A 19,593-nucleotide genomic window follows, 5' to 3' on the forward strand; every position below is an offset into this window, starting at 1 on the left:
CCTTCACACACACATGTTGTGTTCAGCCCTTGTAAAACTGCCTCTTTCCCCCTGAGCTCGTGGAAGCTGAGTCTTTTGAAAGACCTTTAGAATTTACTGTTTCTATCTCCTTAGGGCCTCTTGGGGTTTAGAATAGACCTCCGTATCATATTAAGTACAATACCGACACCATAAACTGTCGTTTGCATTAACAAAAACAAAGTTCAATTTCTCTATCCATCGATACAGACCCTTTTAAAATCTGTGGGCAATTTGGCCTTCACGATATTCAGAGAAAGAGAATATGAGAGAAAAGGTAGGAAGGAAGCCATCAGGCAGAATGCCTGTTGAAGCAGGACTGACTCTAAGAAGATGCAGAAGAGAGCTTAGAAATGTAGTGACTCTAACTGGCCTGTTACCTGGAGCCTGTGAAATACAGTAAGCTTTACTCTTAACTTGAAGAATCCAGCCCTTTACACCAAAAATCCCCATAGCGATTCATGTGTTTCTATTTGCCCATTTTTCTATGTGCAGAGCATAAATGATGGAAGCATTTTGGAGTCAGTTTAAAGAACAGTGGTCCAAAGAAAGGCATGGCTGCCCTGAGACATTAGGAGCAGCGTGTCTCACATTTTGAGAGTGGGTGTCTAGCCATGTACACATACGTCATGTACGTGTTCAGATCAGTTTATCAGTTTGCTAGTCCTTGAAAGAGCAAGATAGATTGCGGTGGTGCCCTCTCCCCTTTTTTTTGCCTGAGTGGTTAAAGCATTATCTTAAACCTTTATGCAATTCTGTATCACTACAAGAGAAATAAGCATGTAGATAAAGATTTTGCATATGTGCGTCCTATTCCTGAATCAGTCAAGTGTACATAATGACAAAGACGTGATTTTGGCAAAGTTATGAGGAATTATAAAATAAAAATTATAAGATTATCATATGGTACAGTACAGAGTATCTCACTTGCATGTTGGATATTCTTATATGCACAGGTGGGTTTGCAGCTGCAGTTACCACGCCTCTGGATGTGGCAAAAACAAGAATTATGTTGGCAAAGGTAAGTGATAAAGAAATGTCACATAGACATAGCAGATGCTTGTATCTTTTAGTGCCAGGACTTATAGGTTTGTAAAGTGAGTAAAGGTGGTCTAGCACTTACCTATAATAGCACCTACACTGCCTGTGGATAAAACTGACATCGATAGAACAATATCCACAGTCATCACTGTGACCAGTGTCTATATAGCATTTGCCATTTCAAAATCACTTTTACCTACGGTATGTAAACAAGTAGGTCCTCTGCCTGGAATAATCTGTATGTTTACTGCTGACAAACCTGAGGCCCAGAGGGGTTGGCTAGCTTCATGCCATGCAGCAAGTAAGCTATAGGCTCTGAACTTAGGTCATACTTGTCCTTAATTGGATGCGTTAAGACAGTGGTCAGAACTGTTACAAAATTTTGTTTAAAAAAAAAACTAGGGTTCAAAGAATGCCATACATATTACATATCTGGACTAAAACAATTTTTAAAAAGTCCTATCTTTGTGGAAAAGTACAGAATTCTAGTATGTAAGTCGGCAGGACAAAACCTAAGAATGTTGATCATGTTTTAAATTGCACATGGTACTCTTCATTAAATGTGTTTATTAGCTACTTAGGCAAGTTTCATCAGTACCATTGATAGTGATTACTTGCCATGCTTCTCAGATCAAGTCATGTTGCTTTCCGTCTTTTTCCTGCTACACGGTTGTATCTCACTAATCTGGGTGAGCTCTGAAAAGCAGCTTCCCCTGTGGCATAGGCCACATCGCTGCTTGCCCACGTGTCTGAATGTGAGCACTTCTGGGTGAGCGAGAGCCAGGTTCTGATTGCAAAGGAAGTCCCCATTCTGAAACTGTGTCCTAGATAAGGGTGCTAGGAGGTCACGCACCTGAGGGTGTCTAAGAGCCAGCTGAAGTTGGGGAGGCTCAGAAGATAATGGATTTCTCTGTCTTTTCATGCAGGCTGGTTCCAGCACTGCGAGTGGGAACGTGTTCTCTGCCCTGCACGAGGTCTGGCGGTCACAGGGGCTGGCAGGGTAAGTACAGGAGGGGATGCTTAACTGTATGTCCTTCCTTCCACTGGCCTCATACTGGATGGTACCTTTCCTTTCTTCTGCTTATGTTCTGGTAAGGGTCTCTTTCTTTATATTGTACAAAATGTTATATTTGATGTTGTATGTGTGAAATAATATAGTACAGTCAAGTTGATGCAGTACTGTAGCTGGGTGCTTCTCAGCCATGTCCATCTTGATGTTGGATGACATTCACATGTGTGCCCCTCAGCAGGGTCTGGGCTGCAGCACTGGTAAAGTAGGCTTCTAGTTACACAGTGCAGAAATGCAAGGGAATGAGGGTAACACTTAGAAGAAAGCATTTGTGGTTTGGGTACTTTTAACTATTATTAGTAACAAAGTACTTTCAACATACAGTGCACAACACCTCCATTGAGAATCAATTGAGAACCATTGTTCTGTATTATTGGCCAAGTGCCTCAGACGTCTAGCTTCAAGCCCTAAACTCTCCTCAAGATGTTATTTGAATAGCGCTTTTACAACAGAAACTTGTAAAGCCGTCTAACCATTGGGATCTTACAGATAGGTGAAATTATGATTTTCTCTTTCAAATCATCTACCAGTGATTTTCCTGGAGAGCAAAGCAGCAAGCTTCTTGTGGACAGAGTAGTGTAGGCACTACTACTAGTGTAGGCACAGGCTGGCGTAAGCAGCAGGGCTGCAGGGCACTGAGCAGAGGCCCCTTAGTGTCGTGGTGCTAGCTCATCCCTCATCCCCATGCTGAGTTGGATCGCTTATCTGATTGTAGTTTTTGTGTGCATTTGGCAGCTGTAATTAGTTTTGATAGTCTGCATACATGTAGCAGGAAAGTCAGGCCCCAGTTAAGGTTTTTGTAGAACAGCCCCATCCTCAATTTCCAACTGGCAGTTTGAAAAGTAGGTAACATTGAATGGTTTTGTTGAATGTGACAACTGATGGATTGATGTCTAGATGCATTGATGTCTCAATGTCTTAATGTCCTGATGCAAGAGCATGGGCAGGACAGAGTGACAGCATGTGTGCCTCTTATGGCTACTGATTGTGAGGAGGTAAGAATCTGTTTGCTCATATCTGAGGCACATTCGTTCTGATACCAGTTCCACCGTGAGCAAAGCAATGGTGTGAGAAAGAAATGAGTTCTGAATTTACCTATTTAGTAACAGATAAAAGTTTCAAGCAGGTAAAGTGTGTTTCAGATAGTGAGTGGGCCACATACACACAGAAGTTGCATGTAGTAGCTTTTTCAGACTATAAAGTCAAACTGCCAAATTCCACTGTCTTATTTGTTTGAATATAGTAAATATGTTAGATTCTGTGGCAACTATTGGTCAAACTTCTGCTCTGTGGAACTGGTGCAGAGCTGCAGTCCATCTGCGTTTCTTGAGAAAGTGGTGATAGTGGGGATGGCAAGACTGACTGGCAGAACTGTGACCACCAAGCTGGTGGGGAAGGAATGATCTTGAACAGACGTGGCCTGGATGTGGCACATATTGTACTTGACATTATAAAGCTAAGCAGTGCCAGAATTACAGGCAGAAGAGGGGTGTCATAAACAGACCAATGTTCTCTGTCCCCACTGTCAGTCCTGAAAAGGTCATTTGGATTTTTTTACTTCTGAAACTCTTGGGCTCTAGTTAGTACATGCAACATAGTCTTTAGCAGAGTATTCCAGGTAGCAAAGGTTGTCACTTGAGAAATAAGTTTTAATTAGCCCTCTTATTAATGTGATAAAGAACAACAAATAATTTGACCAAAAAAAGAGGTAACAAAAACAGAGCAACCCTCCCCATCAGGGTAGCTATCTGAGCAGTGGCCCAAGGCATCCTCAGCGCAGATGGTATCTCTGCCTGCTTCTTCCTCTGTTTGGTTTCCAGGCACAGTCACTGCTGTCTCCTGTCTCCATCTCTGAACACATACTTTTGCTAAGTTTACTAAATATCCGAGTTTCCTGACAGTTACCGTTTCCCCACCTTGTCATGGAGGGAGGGGTGCCTCGTGGGGTAAACTCAGGCGGTGACCACTCTTGGCTCTCCGTGTTGGTTCATACAGGTGAGGGCCCCGCCTGCTGCATATTTAGTTTAGAACACAAAGTTCTTCAAAAAGTTCATGGGAAGATTCGTATTGTCTTTTAATTCTATCTTTCCATGAACTTTTTGAAATACTCTCGTATATGCTCTTTGGCAAATTGGTTTCCCCTAAATAAAAGTACCACAGGCTTATTTGATTCAGTCCAACAGCCGGGAAGCAATGGGAAGCCTGTTTCTCCTGGATTGCTCCTTCCTACTTTTCTTCTGCTCATCAACTGGCTTTTTGTTTTTCCTGACTGTGCCCTTTATGTAGTAACTGCTCCTGCCATGAGCATTCCCTTTGTGCCGGGCCCCAGGCTGAATACTGTACGTTCGCTGTCTCATCTGATCTGTGCTCTCTAGAACATAGCCCTTCCCCACTCCGAAGCCTTTGCCTCTGAGTTTGGCTGGGGCACTCAGTGTACAAATTACTCTACTCTAAGGCTGTAATTAAGTTAATAGATTCAATTGTCATCTAGTGAAACCATAAACTGCTTCCATCTGCCTCTTGCCAGGAGCAGCTGAGCTCATTAGCAGGCGCAAGCTGAACAAGACACTGGCTCTTAGGACTCAGGAAGACAGGGAGGGAGAATTCTGTGGCCAGTGTCTTCCACAGCTGATCTTCTGTGGGCCTCCCTTCCAGCACCCTTCTCTTTGTAGTGTAGGGGAGGCCAGGACAAGGGCCATCAAGGCAGTAACTTATGACGTTCTGCCCTCACCAACCACCTCATGCAAAAACAATCTGCATAATGTTGGGCTGAACAACTTTTTTCCTTACCAAGGGTATTTTGGTCTTCTATAGATTTTTCATGTTTTTTTCTAGACATGGAAAAGGGGTTCTTAATTTTATGTGTAGTATTTCACTTAATAATTTCTTTCCTTAGTCAGCTAAATAAAAAGGGCCTCACAAAACTATTCTGAAGTCCCTCATTTTCCTCCGAGGTGCTGAGTGCTGCACAGAGGGAGGCTAGTTGACCTTTCCCAGCAGTGACGCAGAGGAAGCAGCCCAGCGCTGTGAGCTGTCCAGCAGGATTGCCTTCCGGTCAGGTTGCTCACTGAGCCACCACTTGGCTTATCCTGGAGGTTTTCCCCCTACGTTAAAGGATACACAACTCCTGTTGGCATAACTTGACCGTTTTCAGTTTTTTTCCCTGGACTTGATCCAAAGTCTTTCACTAGTATCTCCACTAGCTCTGATTTTGTAACTTTGTTTTTCTGCTTATAGAAATAATACTCTTGGTAAAAAGGTTCAAATGTTATAGAAACCTGGGCAGGGACTGTCCCCTGGAATCCTACCCCCCAAAGAAAGCAATCATTCATAGTTGAGGACACCGCCATCCATGTTTTTCAGACATGCAGTCAAATATACATACAGTTCTGGGACTTGACTTTAAAACCTGTTGTAAATTTTTTATGTTGATACCTATGGACTGCATCGTGTTGCCAGCTTCATAGTCCCCCGTGTTTATACTGCACTGTAACTTGCATGACCAGAGGGGAGGCTTTTGCAGTTTTTCTTGCCTCAGCAATCCCTCTGTGAACATCTTTGAACCTGTGCATAACTATGGGAGGGTTTGTAAACAATGAATCCCCAATTTATGTTCTCAGTGACATTGTTCCTTTACTTTGCATTTCTTTGATTATCCCCAAGTTGCAACTTGGCAGGTCACCAGCCTTCTGCAGTGCTGGGGACTGAGCATGTGTGGAAGTGCTGCTCTTTCTAAGCCATGCCCCTTCACCTTTCATGTTCTCAGACAAAAAGAAAATGGAGTCCGTGGAGATGTGATTCCTTTTCGTGGCATCACATTTGTGAGTCTCGAAGGACAGAATGTGACTGAGTCACCGGGAGGAGCAGCAGAGTAGTCAGAAAGTCTCCTTGTCCTCCCTGAACACCCAGAGCTCCCCTTTGGCATCTGGGTGGGGAAGTGCCCTCCAGCCTTACCCAGGATTCAGGCCTTTGACTCCTTTTTTAAAAACTTGATTCTATCATCTCTAAGAGGAAAAAAAGGTCCAAAAGTGTTAGAGAACTATTGTTTGGACAAAGTCACTACTTGATTGTGAGTGTTCACAAGTAAGTTGTTTGATATTTGACCACTTTAGCTGACAAACAGCTGGGCTCAAACTTCAACAAGCCTACTTGGGAATGTAATTTAGTGCCATTCTAAAAGGAAAAAACACATTTCAAGTGCTGTGCGGGGCTTAATGAGCAGGGTATGATGAGTTGAGCAAGCTGTGGGAATTAGAATTTAACCTTTTTTTTACACAAACACACAAATCTTTCCTCTTATTTTTCTTCCCCTAGATTATTTGCAGGTGTCTTCCCTCGAATGGCAGCAATCAGTCTGGGAGGTTTCATCTTTCTGGGTGCTTATGACCAGACACGCGGCTTGCTATTGGAAGTTGGCAGAAAGAGTCCGTGATGCAGAGGCAGCCTCCCATCTACTGCTCTCAAGAAAGGGGACTGCTCGAGAACCCTCCCTTCTGGTGAGCAGCTGTTCGGCGCCAGTGCTAAAGTCCAGATTTGCTAAGACTACGAACCTGAGAATGTGTCGCCCATGGTACAGGCTGGCTGGAATGAAGTCATCAGCCTAAATGCCAGAAAGTTAAGAAAGAGAGAAAAACTATGTCTAGGGTGGTACTCTGAGCAATTTTCTCAGAACCCCTGAATAAATAACTTTGGTGATGCTGAGGCCAGGCCCTTCAGGAGCTCTCATTTGCTCTCTACCTGATCTTCATTTCCTGCCGCCTGATGGTGGATTCAGCAGAAGGTTATAATTTTAAAAGAACGGCTAGATTGAGAGGAGGAGGGAGCCGTGGGGAAAAAGCTGTGTATGTGGGTGTTTCTCCCGCAGGTTAACTCCTTCTGTGTGAGGTTATAGCTTTGTTTAACAAGAATGAACTGCAGGTGCATAGCAAGCATTCTTTCTGGGTAACCAGGCTGCTGTTTTTAATTACTCTCAGATTTCACCTATAAAAACATGCGATTGTATTATTTTACAGAGAAGCGTCCGACAACCCGTGTGTTGTGTGAGAGAAAGTTAGCTGTGGCTCAGGTGACTGGGTGGGGCCACCGAGCCATACCGCACTATTCTATTTCAGGCTGAAAGGAAGGCCTGAGCTGGCTTTGCACTGTCTGCTCAAGTTTTAGGCTCAACATTGGAAGCCGAAGGCATGAAATAGAAAGGTCACTAGATTTCGAGCTTGACTAACAAGCTCCAGGTGTAGAAAAATGGAGGGAAATCTCAGGAATCCAGCAGTGTTGTGTCTTCCCCGGAGCAATAGTATATAAGTCTGCTTTGCCTCAATTTTTTTCCTTGTTGGGAGAAAAAAGATAATCTGGAATTAAGTGGGATGAATGTAAGTAGAAGAATGACCCCAACCATACACTTAACATTTATAAATGAACCTTTATTAAAGACACTTCAATGCCATTTGTTAGACACTTCAATATTTTACATGTTTTTCAATGTACATTGTACCAAAATTTCTATAAATAAATAACTCTGTACATAAAAGTAATACTTCCTCTTTCACATTGCCTCTCAGAAGCAGCAAATTCACATATTTTGTGGAAGTAACATTAGTTCACTGTTGAGAACAAAAATTCTACATGTGCTTTACCTTTTGGAACAGTGATGACGTCTGACAGTAAAATTTCACATCAGTAACCATTTTGTCAATGCCTCCCTTCAGCCTTTTGGCTAAAGGAACTTGCTTTCTGAGGTTTTAAGGACCTTGTTTGTTTCAATGTAATTGTTACTGAATTACACATTGGCACTCACAAGATGGTTAGTTATAGGTCTCAAAAGTGCAAATATACCCAGAACCCAGATCAAGGGCTAAATTTTGTACAGGCCGAGCCCAATTCCCTCTGTGCAAGGGAATGGCATGGACAGGCCTGCTCTGGATCCTCAGTAGAAATAAGCTAGCCCTGAAAAGTAAGGACTTTATCCTTTTTATCCCCCGAGGCCAATGTAATATTAATTATATTAGCAGAACTAAAAGACTGCTATTGAAAAATCCACAGGTACCAACACCAGCAGCCTATACCTTACTGAAAAGCCTCAAATAACAATTGGATGATACTGACAAGACCACATTTGCTTTTATCACCAAATGAGCTTCAGAGAAGGAAGAAAGGCATGCTTAATTGTTCCGATCAGTTGCTTGTGGTGGATTAACAACCCTCCTTCTATTCCTTAAAGAAACAACTTACACCTAAAAAGGAAGAGTCTCTCACTGCAACGGTGAATGACCTCTGCCCCTCTGAGCGCTACAGGAAAGTCTGCTGCGTGAGCATCCACCCATGGGCAGCGCTGATATGAAGTCGGTCTGTGATGTAAAGCAGCCTAGGGGTCTGTCCTACGAAGTGCAATACAAATCCAAGGACTTTCCCTCCTTCCCAACACACCCAAAACTCCAGCCATGTAGTAAGGCACCAAAACTATTTCCCACCCCCCGCCAAAATTAAACAGCAACCTGATATGAAAAATAATATTGTCAAAATTGTGTAATTTTTTTCTGTTAACCATGCACTAAAGATTAAAATAGCCTCTGTAAAAGATATATAATATATAGGAAATCTCTGAAAACTCTTATGTACAACGGTATCAAATACTTTCTGCCTTTTGTACACTTGCATGTTCGTGCTTCAGATGCAAGGCCTCTGAACTACTAGTACTCCACATGGAAGTGAAAACTATATACACATCAGTGACGCTTGAACCCAAGCTGTCGCACAGCCTCTCCTACCTCTCTTTCCTGTAGAGATTGGTGTGACAAGAGCTGAGGTAGACAAAGCCTAGCTTTTTGGTGCCAACAACAGTGGCCCCCTCCATTTCCCAGGGAGTTGTCCTGTCAGTGCTGTGGACTCAAGACTGGAGTCACATGTCTTGGGGAGGTGGCCATTGGAAACAAGCAAGTGCTGGGCTTCACTGGGGACATCAGGAAAGCCTGAGGAAGCTTCTGTGACCTCTGGATTGCCTGAAGTTAACACAGATGAAGGCTGTAGGTCTGTGGAGTCTGGGTCATACAACCTTGCTAAAGTCCAGGAAGAATCCCCTACGAGAAAAGAGAGGGCATGTCAGACCTTCCAGCCTGACCACTTAAGTGGCTCCAGATGTGCCAGCTAGCGACTCCTCAGAAGACAGTGAAAAGTTACCTTTTCCATCTCGACATGCCACTGGCTTTTTCAAGGATGTCAGTATTCTGTCGTGGTTACTGGGGTAGAGGGACCCCCTGCAGTCGGGGTGGGACCCATCAACAGTCCCACTGCTCAGATGAGGTGGAGAATATTCTTGGTCACTTGGACTGGGCTCCTGGCCACTTAGTATACTTGTCTGTGTACTGTCTCTGGACCCAGGCTGAGGATAGAAGGCTTGTTCCTTGGGGTAACTGGCCATGTCAGTGTTGCAGTCACTACAGACAACTGGGCCACTGTGTTCTGAAGGACAGAGCCAAAAATGGATTAGAGCCATTGCCACTGAAGTCTCCCTCCCCACACAAGGAACAGGCTGCTTTGCTTCACTACCATAAAGTGAGAACCCTCTTTACACCCACTGCAACACCTCCCCCCACCTCCCCGCAAAGTACGTTCACAGAAACAGGACTTGGCAAACACCAAGCTGTTAATGAAGAATGGGGTCTTTCATGTTTAAATGTTCCAGATTAAGTTAATTTCATTCTCAGAGAATGGGGTCCTATTACTTTGATGGCAGAAAAAAAAGAATCCCATTTGAATTAAGCAATATTAAGAGTCTTCTGAATAATTAGAAATTTAGCCTCAAAAAAGCCCTGGTGAAAAGGTACTGACTAAAATGCTACATTTTATTTGGGCCTTGCCCCTTACTTAAGTTGCTTATAAATCCAGAAAATTCATATTCAAGCTCATCACACTGTTCTAGAATTAAGAGAGCTGGCCCAGAGCTTTCTGTTTTTGTATTAGATACCAAATTTGGAGATAGTCAAAGACCAGTAATGTTCTCCCCCTGCCATTTAGTGAGTAGTAGATCAACCCAAATTTTGATTTCAAGAAGAAACTATTCTTCCCAGTGAAAGCATCTCATACCTGTCTTATGTGGACCAGGTGGCCCGTCGGCTTTGTCCGGCACTTTCCATGGCTCTTTAGTGAATCCAACGCAGAGCTTTGGCTGCCTGCATGTGATGCCGTGAGTGTCAACCTCTGAAAAGAGACTTGGGTCCCTTGGACAAACACCTGCAATAGATTCCCCACTATTAGACACTCTGGGCTTAGTATTTCACAGTAAGCCTTATGAAAGGAATGGGCAAGGCTGGTAGAATGGAGTCATTTTAAAAAATGTTCTTTAGAGTGGTAGAGGGTTGGGCTAACCAAGAGGTCCAGCAAACAGCATGTTTTCTTTTTTCTTTTTTAATTAAAAAAACATTTTTATAAACAACATGCTAATAATAAACAACTCATCTTTTTTTATTATTTTTTTAAAGATGACTGGTAAGGGGATCTTAACCCTTGACTTGGTGGTGTCAGCACCACACTCTCCCAAGTGAACCACGGGCCAGCTCTAACAGAACCCATCTTTGCTCTATGCTTACCATAATTTACCAAACAATTGTATTTTAAAAGTCCTTTTATAACTAATTCAAAAAGTAGTAGTAATTTAAAAATCGTTTAATTCTGCAAATGGCTTATCCAAATCTAAGCCCTGCTATGGACTTATGCAGACTGTCAAGTGTATATTTCAAGGCTGTTCATTACTTTTTCAAATTTGATTCAAAGGGTAATTTTTTTTTTAATTGAGTCAGATTTGATTATACATATTCTTGGGGTTCAATGTTGACATGTTGACCAAATCAATATCACTAGCATATATAGTTACAAATTGTACTTATTCTTTACGCCCCTTGCCCAATCTCTCCCCATCCCCCTCCCACCTCTGATAACCCTAGATTTCTTCTCTCCTTCTGAAAGAGTAATGGTTACTGTGTTGACTTGTTGCCTAGATGATCTGTCCAATGCTGAAAGGTGTGTTCAGGTCCCCCAGTATTATGTAGAGCAGATGCTTGTTCTGTCACTCTGGAATGGGCTTTGTAGAGACATCTTCTTTTCCTTGGTCTCTGCTGGTGACTCTTCTTGTGTCAATGCACTCCAGTGGCTGGTGGACCATCTGCATAGTGGTTGTGGTGTCTAGCCACTTTTGTGGCAGCCGTGGTTATTGTAGTGGCTGTGGTGGGCCACCCACATGGAGGTGATGTTTTTGGCATGCTCCTTGGTGCTGGCAGTGTGCCTGGTTGTGGGAGGGGGCAATAGTCCCCAGCTCCATGACCTAGGATCCTGGGTGGGGCCAGAACTAGTCCTTTGCTTGCTTCTAAAATGGGGGAACTTCCTGTGGGAACCAGTACTTGAGCTCTGTGGTTGAGGTAAATTGCTGCTTTGCTGCTGATTCTATAGTGAAAGCTTTTTGTGCAGCTCAGGTTTTAATGGTTGACTTTATAGGTACTTCCATCTCTCCAGAGACCTGGTGCACCTGGGTTGTATAGATCCAGGCCTGAGTCTTGTCATCAAACTGCACCCCATGCAATTCTGCATTCCCGACCAGTCTCTTCTGAGTGGTCCTGCACTGATTGGGGTACCGGTCAGCTGTCCTTGCTGTGCTCTAGTGTTCTCCTGGTAGGACCGTTTCCCCCACCACCCCTGCTGCAAACACTTCCCGTGGGACGGGCCGTGCGCTGATCCCTTGTGATGACTCCCTGGCCTCTGAGTGGCTCCTTTTTTTCAGTTGTCGAGGCTCCTTGCTCCTATTTGCGGGAGACAGTGACACTGGGGACTGTCTATTCTGCCATCTTGACCGGAAGCCTCAAAGATCATGTTTTCTAATTCTACCTTCCCAAGCAGGTAGGCCTGTCTACACTGGGAGCGATGTAAAATGAGCAGCTCTCAGAGGATAAACTTTCTGCTCCAAGTACGTGCTCAGAGTCCTCCACTGTCGGAACTAGCTTGCTTTTGCGAGAGCTTTCTAACATGAGACTGGAATACAGAACAGACCTGGGCACTTCTCCTATACCAGGAATGAGGAGTTCGTTTCATGACCTCTAATGTTCTTGGCAGCTTCCAGGCAGTCCTACCTTACCCTGACTGGGAGATGCTAAGCCCAGTACAGTGACTTCATGGGGATATACTTTAAAACCTTGCAGAATTTGCACAGATCAGGTCCAAAATAAAACAACAGAAGCCTTTAGTCACACAGCCCTCTAGTTCATCAAATGTGCCCCATCTAATGGCAGGCACCTGTGCTGGGGACACATTCACATAAGATCTCTGCTTCATGGTCATTGAGGCCTTACCATTGCTCTCAATGTGCCCATTGGCCTGATGGCCACCCTCAGTCCTGACCACAGTTTCTGGTCGGTCAGAAAGGGTCCCCTGAGAAGAGAGGTAACTTGGAACATCTGGTGGCACGATGGTTTCATCTGCAAGGAAACAGGACAATGAAACACAAGGCAAGAAATGCAGACACTTACTCATCGTCAGGCCCAGAAACAGGATCCCCCAACAATGGCCATCAAGGCCGTGCAAGCCCTCCCCGAATCTGCGTGGCCTGACTTTAGGCCCAGGTATAAAAAACATGGCAGTTGGATGTCTGTGTCCACCATGTGCAACAAAGCATGTGCCCAGGATGCCTCTAAGGTGCCAAGCAGCTAAAATGCTGCAGAGTTCACCGTGCACCTTATCTGAGAGTATTCCCACTTAAAGTTCCTGAAAGTTAAAATGGGGTCAATGGGACTAAAGCCTCCACTGTCCAGAATGACACCACATTTCCAAAGGTTCCAGAGTTCTGAATAAACTAAAATTCTTGAAAAAGCTCTGGACCTGGCCTCGTTAACAAGTGCCACTGCTTTTCCTCCTCCCTGCAGATCCCTTCCACCAGCAGGGCCTGACCTGTGTTGGTGACACTGTATTCCTCACTCTTCTTCCTGGTTTGGTAGATGATGCACACCCAGACCAGCGACGTCAGGACGATGCTGCACACCACGGCAATGGTGAAGATGCCCACGGTGGTCCCGTCCTTCCTGCAGCCAGGGGTAGGGACGATGGTCAGCTGGCTGTGAGCACGCTCTGTGCCCAGGGCATTGGACATCTCGCAGGTGTATCGGCCGGCATCCTCTGCCACCACGTTCTGCACGACGAGCAGCTGGTTGCCAGGAGTGAAGTGGTGCCGCTCGGTGAGGCTGAGTGGGCGGTCCCCCTTGAGCCAGGTGATGCGGGGCGGAGGGCTCCCGGTCGCTTTGCACTGGAGGGCCACCGTTTCTCCCACTGACACCATGCGGTCTTCCAAGGGTACCACCAAGGATGGGGTCTCTGCAGGAAGTCAGCAGACATCTTACAGTTATTCTGTGGGCCTCCCTTGCTACAGATCTGCCTTGTCTTCTGGATGAAGGACATACCAACGAAATGCCATCTGAGGTCATTTATCAGAGTGGCGAGCTTTTCAGAAGACCTAATACAATGACTCATTACCCTCTGGGGGTAGCTTTAACAAGGAGAATGAACTAACCTCTGGCCACAAAAGCCCCTACCATTCCCAAGCTGTCCTGTGACAGGCCTGTCTCTCTATTCTTGACCAATACCCCATCCATCCTGCACGATTTGGAGGGCAGTTCTTATTTAGTGTTTTTTACCCAAGCCCTAATGTAGATTCTTAATTCACTGGCTATTGAACAAGTGATTTCATCTCTTTCAAAAGAAAAGAAAAAAAAAATCAAGAAAAATCTCAGAAAGCAGCCCAAAATTCCAAAGTAGAAACAGCCCACCACACTTACCCACCCCAGGCTCCACAGAGCAGTTTGAGAAACTTGCCTCCAAGTGCCAATGATATTTAAGAGTCTCTCTCTCTCTCACACACACACAGTTTACCAAGAGCCGAACCTAAGACAGTCAGGGTGGCGTTGGCTGAAATGGAGCCAGCCGAGTTCTGGGCAGTACAGCTGTAAACCCCCATGTCATCAATTTTCACATCAGTGATGAAAAACACATCGTCATCCGGCATGACGTGCATGCGTCGCTCACGGGCAGCAGGGAAGTCGGTGCCCCCATCCTTTTGCCAGGCAATCTGGGGGTTAGGATGGCCGGTAGCAGCACATTCAAGACGGGCCATGGTGCCAGTCCGGATGGCAATGTCGTGGGGCATTTTGGTGAATGATGGTAGCACTGGAAAATATATACATACAGGGTCGGGTTATGGGGCAGCAACATGGAAAGCCAGGGAACTCCTCTAAGCAAACAGATATTCCCTCCTCCTTCCTCACTGTGCCTGGGTGTCAGTTCACTACCTTCGTGCCAGTGTCTACCCAAGACCACTACTGCCACTTTTGCTTCTCCCCACACAGGTGGGGCATCTCCATCAGCCTCTCCTTGTACACCCTAGGCTGGCTAGAACCCCCTCAAGAGCAAGGTTTTTTAGGAGACATTTACCCTGCTATGCCCTGTATGGTAATCAGTCCACACAGGGTTTGCCCATGGGTGCTAGGGCCAGATGCTTGCCTGCCTTAATTACCCACCAGGAGAGCCTGGGAAACAAAAATATCTGCTCCATCAAGATGGAATTACAGAGGGGAAGCTGGCAGGCCTCCACTATGGAGAAAGCAATGGGATGGTTATTCCCTCTTGTAGAATCTCGTCTGGACAAGTGGCGTGGGCCATGCTGCTGTATACACCCAGGCAGAGAGTATGCAGCTCGCTAGCTTACTCAGCCCAAGTATCGACACCCGGACAGTGGTAAGCATCCAGCCACGTGTCAGGCATTACTGCAGCTCCTATCAAGGTTAGTTTTGCTGAGTCTTCAAGAAACAGTGAGGACTCCCTTAGAATAAGCCAGGACAACCCAGCCAAAGTGTGGTAAAGAATGTGTTTTCCTGTAGGGACTGAAAGAACACAGTGGATCCAGCACTTCTGATGACCCAGAAGCCAACTCTTTCAAAGGAGTTGTTTAAGAATCAGGAAAATCTCATTAGGTTACTGTGGTGAAGCTATCTGCCCCTCTCCCTCTACCCCAAACATGCAACAAACAGCAGTCCTGAAGAAAGCCACCTGGACACACTCTGGGGCTGCTTATGGAGTAAGAACACTGTCAACCACCCCCAGCCCCCAGCAGGACATTGTGTCTGTCAAGCCAGGTACTCACACCAGCCTTGCATTCCAAGCCTCTAGAGAGGTGGGGACCTGGCCCCGCCTAGGCTGGCCTCTAGCTCCAAGGCTGTGCCATGTACGGAAAAGCGGCAGCTTCCCCAGGATCAGGGGATGCTTGGGATCTGGAAACCAGACATTTTGGTTTATGGAGGATAAACAGATGAAAATATAAGGCTTAGCTTTACAATTTCACTTAACATAATGACTGGATTTTTACAAGTCACCAAAAATAAAGAATCCATTGAGAATAACCCCTCAATCTGCAAAACTTGCTCTGGGGCAATCCCAGGGAGGCTTGTGTGTCTCCTGTCTCAGTCATCTCTCTGTGGCTACAAAGAGCAATCAAGAGTGTGCTTCATAGGAATCCTGGCGCTAGAACAGAAAAAGGATGGCATTTCCATACCATTTACGGTGAGCCTGGCCTTGTGAGAGTAGGTGGAGCCAAAGTGGTTAGTGATGACACACTGGTAGCGGCCCTCGTGCCCAAAAGTGACACGACGGAGGTGGAGGATGGTGGTGTACTCCATCACCTCCCCGTCCTGAGCACGGACGTGGGCGAAGTTCTCCATGTCGGCATTGGCCAACACCTCATTGTCCTTCTTCCAGGCAAAGGTCATAGGGGAGCTGCTGCTGCTGGCCGCCGAACAAGTGAACCGGATGTCCTTTCCCACCACAGCCATGGTCGTTTCTGGCTGGGTGATGATCTGTGGCTTTGGGAAGTCATCTGGGGAGAGAAGGGCCAACTGTAAGCCACACAGGCTCTTAGTACCCACAACGACCAGTTGCTGTTCAGGCTAACAAGAAATTGGGTCACATACAGCACAGGCACCAGATCTCTAATGGTCTCTGTGCATCTTCAGCTCCACCAGACACAATAAGAGTCAAATCAGGGATATCTGGCCTCCTCCAATTATAAGTCCATGAGTAGTGGTCACCTTTATGATCACACTCCTTTTTTTTCTTTTTTGTGACCGGTAAGGGGATCGCAACCCTTGGCTTGGTGTCGCCTGCACCGCGCTCAGCCAGTGAGCGCACCGCCCATCCCCATATAGGATCCGAACCCATGGCGGGAGCGCCGCTGCGCTCCCAGCGCCGCACTCTCCCGAATGAGCCACGGGGTCAGCCCTATGATCACACTCCTTGATTAGAAATTAATCTACCAGTACTCAGTCACCAACCCAACCTGCAGTTTCCCTGAGAAGAATACAACCAACTTTACCTGCTTACTTTTACACAAAACACCCTTACACAGAGAGTCAGGTACCACCAGTCACAACTGCACAGACCTCACCCACAAACAGTACTCCAAAAGGAGTGGGGAATGAAGCACTTCCAGTATGTCAGAATAAGGACTTGCAAAAATCTGTACCTCTGTTAAAACAGTGAAAACACCCACAAAAATAGCAACGTCTTGTTAAGAAAAGTCAGTTTGTGGTACTTTAATTTATCCTGAGTCCCCTTCCCTTCTCCCCAGCTCCTTGGCAGCCATGAAACCCAGCGGCCTCGCAACCACTGAGGAGGGGGGCAGAATGGGTTTAGAGCTCCCCCAAAAGCCCCTTCCTCAGAGAATTATTACTGAGTGACCTGGCAGCAACCTGGAAAGCCCCATTCAAAGAGTTTGCATTTGTTTAACCTGATGTAGTCTGCTCAGCAAGGGAAACCCTCTTCCCAGGGCATCTGATGGAAACGGTCAGCAGCCACTGTTTAACAGCACAGCTGTCTGAGGGGACGATACTAGCTGGAGCAAACAAGAGCGTGGCCCACAACAGGTGAATGAAATGTCGATCAAGAGCTTTGAAAAGGTCCAATGTATTCCTGGGGATCTAGAAGGCCACACATGTGTTCAGGACTGTGTGCATGCTAAGGAAAGACCTGAGGGGCCCTTGTTTCTCACCTGTGGCTGAGCTTGAGATCTGCACAAACAGGAAGTGATGGCATACCCCCACCACACACGTACAGACCCTGAGTAAAGGATGGGACACTTACTGGTTGGAGGGACTTATGGATGTCCAATCATTAGCTAACCATTAAGCTAACCCAGCAGGAACTTATGAGGCTGAACAGATTTTACAACATTTGTCCAGGAAAGGTCACTAAATAAACTGTAACAATAAACAGCAAAAACAATAAATCTCGAGGGAACAACATAAGGGGAGAATCTAATTTCCAGAGCTGTCACATTATTTTATGAAATGCTCGATTTTCAGCAAAAAATTATGAAACAAAGAAACAGGAAAAAAAGTCTAGAAACTATCCTTGAAGAATCTCAGATCTAGGTCTTAATAAAGACTTTGAATCAGCTATTATAAATGTATTCAAAGAACTAAAGGAAACAACATCTGAAAGAAAGCATGAGAACACTTTCTTTATCCAATAGAGTATAACAAGAAAGAGACAGAAATTATAAAAATGAAGCAAACATAAACCTTGGAGTTTAAAAATACAATAGTTAAAATAAAAAATTCACTAGAGGAGCCTGATAACAGAACTGAGTTGGCAGAAAAAAAGAGTCAGTGAACTTGAGCCAGGTCAATTGAGATTATCCAGTCTGAGAAAAACAAAGAAGAAAGAATGAATAAAAATGAACAGAACCACAGAATCCTATTGGACAGATCAAGTGTAACAACATACAAATAATGGGAGTTTAAGAATGAGAAAAAAGAAAAAGGAACAGAAAGAGAATTTAAAGAAATAATGGCCCCAAACTTTTTATCCACACATCCCCAAAACTTAATGAACTCCAAGTAGAATAAATTCAAAGATCCACACCTAGATGTATCATTGTCGATCAGTCAAATGCCCAAGATAATGAATCTTGAAAACAGACAGCAAAAGAAGAACAACTCATCACATACAAGGGATCAACATTAACAGCTGATTTCTTGTCAGAAACTGTGGAAGTCAGAAGGCAATAGGAACACATATTCAAAGCACTGAAAGACTATCAACTAAGAATTCTATATCCAGCAAAACTATCCTTCCAATATAAAGGTGAAATTAAAACATTCCCAGATTTTAAAAAAACAGAATTCATTGCTAGCAGACCTGCCCTACAAGAAACATTAAAGGGAGTCTCTTCATGCTGAAATGAAAGGACATTAGACAGTAATTTAAATCCACACAAAGAAATAATAAACACCATTAACAGTAAGTATAAAAGATAGTAAAAGTGAATTTTTCTCTTCTGTTCCTGATTTAAAAGGTAACTTCATTAAGCAGTAACTATAAAACTGTGCCAATGGGCTTATGACAGATAAAAATGTAATATGTATGACAATAATAATGAGGGAGAATGGATCTCAATAGGAGCAAAATTTTTGCATACTACCAACATTAACTTCATTATTAATTCAAACTAGACTGTTTTAAGATGTTAATTTTAATCTCCAAATGACATGATCACATATAAAGAAATCCTAAGGAATTCACTGAAAAACTATTAAAACTAAAAAGAATTTTAGAAAAGGAATACATTTAACAAAAGTGAAAGATATACACACTGAAAACTACAAACCATGATTGAAAGAAATTAAGGAATAGCTTAAAAAAAAAAAAAAGTAGACATCCCATGTTCACGGACTGGGAAGACAATACTATTAAGATGGCAGTACTCTCCAAATTAATTTGTAGATTCAATGCAATCCCTATCAAAATTCCACGTTCCTTTAATACAGAAATTGACATGCTCATCCCAAAATTTAAATGAAATGGCAAGGGACCCATAAGGAAAAGAAGAACAAAACTGGAGGACTATGTAAGAGTTAAGGTCATAAAACTCATAGAAGAAAACACAGGAGTAAATCTTTGTAACCTTGTCTCAGGCAATGATTTCTCAGACAAGGCATCAAAAGCACAAATGATAAATAGAGAAAATGGACTCAATCAAAATTTAAAACTTTAATGCTTCAACTGTCAAGAAAACAAAAAAACAACCCACGGACTAGGAGAAAATATTGGTAAATCATATATCTGATGAGGGTCTAGTATCCAGAATATATAAACAAACTCTTGAACATGAGCAAAGGATTCAAACAGCCATTTTTCTTTTCTTTTCTTTTTTTTTTGGCAGCTGACTGATATGGGGATCCAAACCCTTGACCTCAGTGTTGTAACACCATGCTCTAAACAACTGAGCTAACTGGCCAGCGCTGAACAGCCATTTTTCCAAAGATATATGTACGTCCAATAAGCACATGAAAACGTGCTCAACATCAGTCATTAGGGAAATGCAAATCGAAACCACCATGAGATTCCACTTCATGCCCACTAGTAAAGCTAGAATTAAAAAAAGA

The 19,593-nt window shown here is 44.2% G+C and overlaps 2 protein-coding genes across 5 annotated transcripts in view; one reads left to right on the forward strand and one right to left on the reverse strand.

Annotated features, from left to right (window-relative positions):
• Window positions 1-13,762, forward strand: part of SLC25A26 (solute carrier family 25 member 26) — a 155,834-nt gene extending 142,072 nt beyond the window's left edge. For 2 of the 3 annotated variants that reach the window (XM_063113333.1, XM_063113334.1), the window contains 3 exons: window positions 975-1,039; window positions 1,986-2,059; window positions 6,443-7,592. In XM_063113333.1, coding sequence (XP_062969403.1) covers window positions 975-1,039; window positions 1,986-2,059; window positions 6,443-6,560 — 257 coding nt within the window. In that variant the 3' untranslated portion in view covers window positions 6,561-7,592. Of the gene's footprint in view, window positions 1-974; window positions 1,040-1,985; window positions 2,060-6,442; window positions 7,593-13,029 lie in introns of those variants that run through there. The other variant, XR_010024847.1, reaches the window with a different exon arrangement.
• Window positions 7,528-19,593, reverse strand: part of LRIG1 (leucine rich repeats and immunoglobulin like domains 1) — a 116,637-nt gene continuing 104,571 nt past the window's right edge. Inside the window, exons 13-19 of one of the 2 annotated variants that reach the window (XM_063113331.1) lie at window positions 15,705-16,025; window positions 14,042-14,323; window positions 13,055-13,474; window positions 12,460-12,585; window positions 10,208-10,354; window positions 9,302-9,583; window positions 7,528-9,201 (exon numbers count right to left, since the gene is read on the reverse strand). In XM_063113331.1, coding sequence (XP_062969401.1) covers window positions 8,942-9,201; window positions 9,302-9,583; window positions 10,208-10,354; window positions 12,460-12,585; window positions 13,055-13,474; window positions 14,042-14,323; window positions 15,705-16,025 — 1,838 coding nt within the window. In that variant the 3' untranslated portion in view covers window positions 7,528-8,941. The remainder of the gene's footprint in view (window positions 9,202-9,301; window positions 9,584-10,207; window positions 10,355-12,459; window positions 12,586-13,054; window positions 13,475-14,041; window positions 14,324-15,704; window positions 16,026-19,593) is intronic. The other variant, XM_063113332.1, reaches the window with a different exon arrangement.

This window comes from Cynocephalus volans, chromosome 11 (genome assembly GCF_027409185.1).
Source record: "Cynocephalus volans isolate mCynVol1 chromosome 11, mCynVol1.pri, whole genome shotgun sequence".
Lineage (NCBI taxonomy): Eukaryota > Metazoa > Chordata > Mammalia > Dermoptera > Cynocephalidae > Cynocephalus > Cynocephalus volans.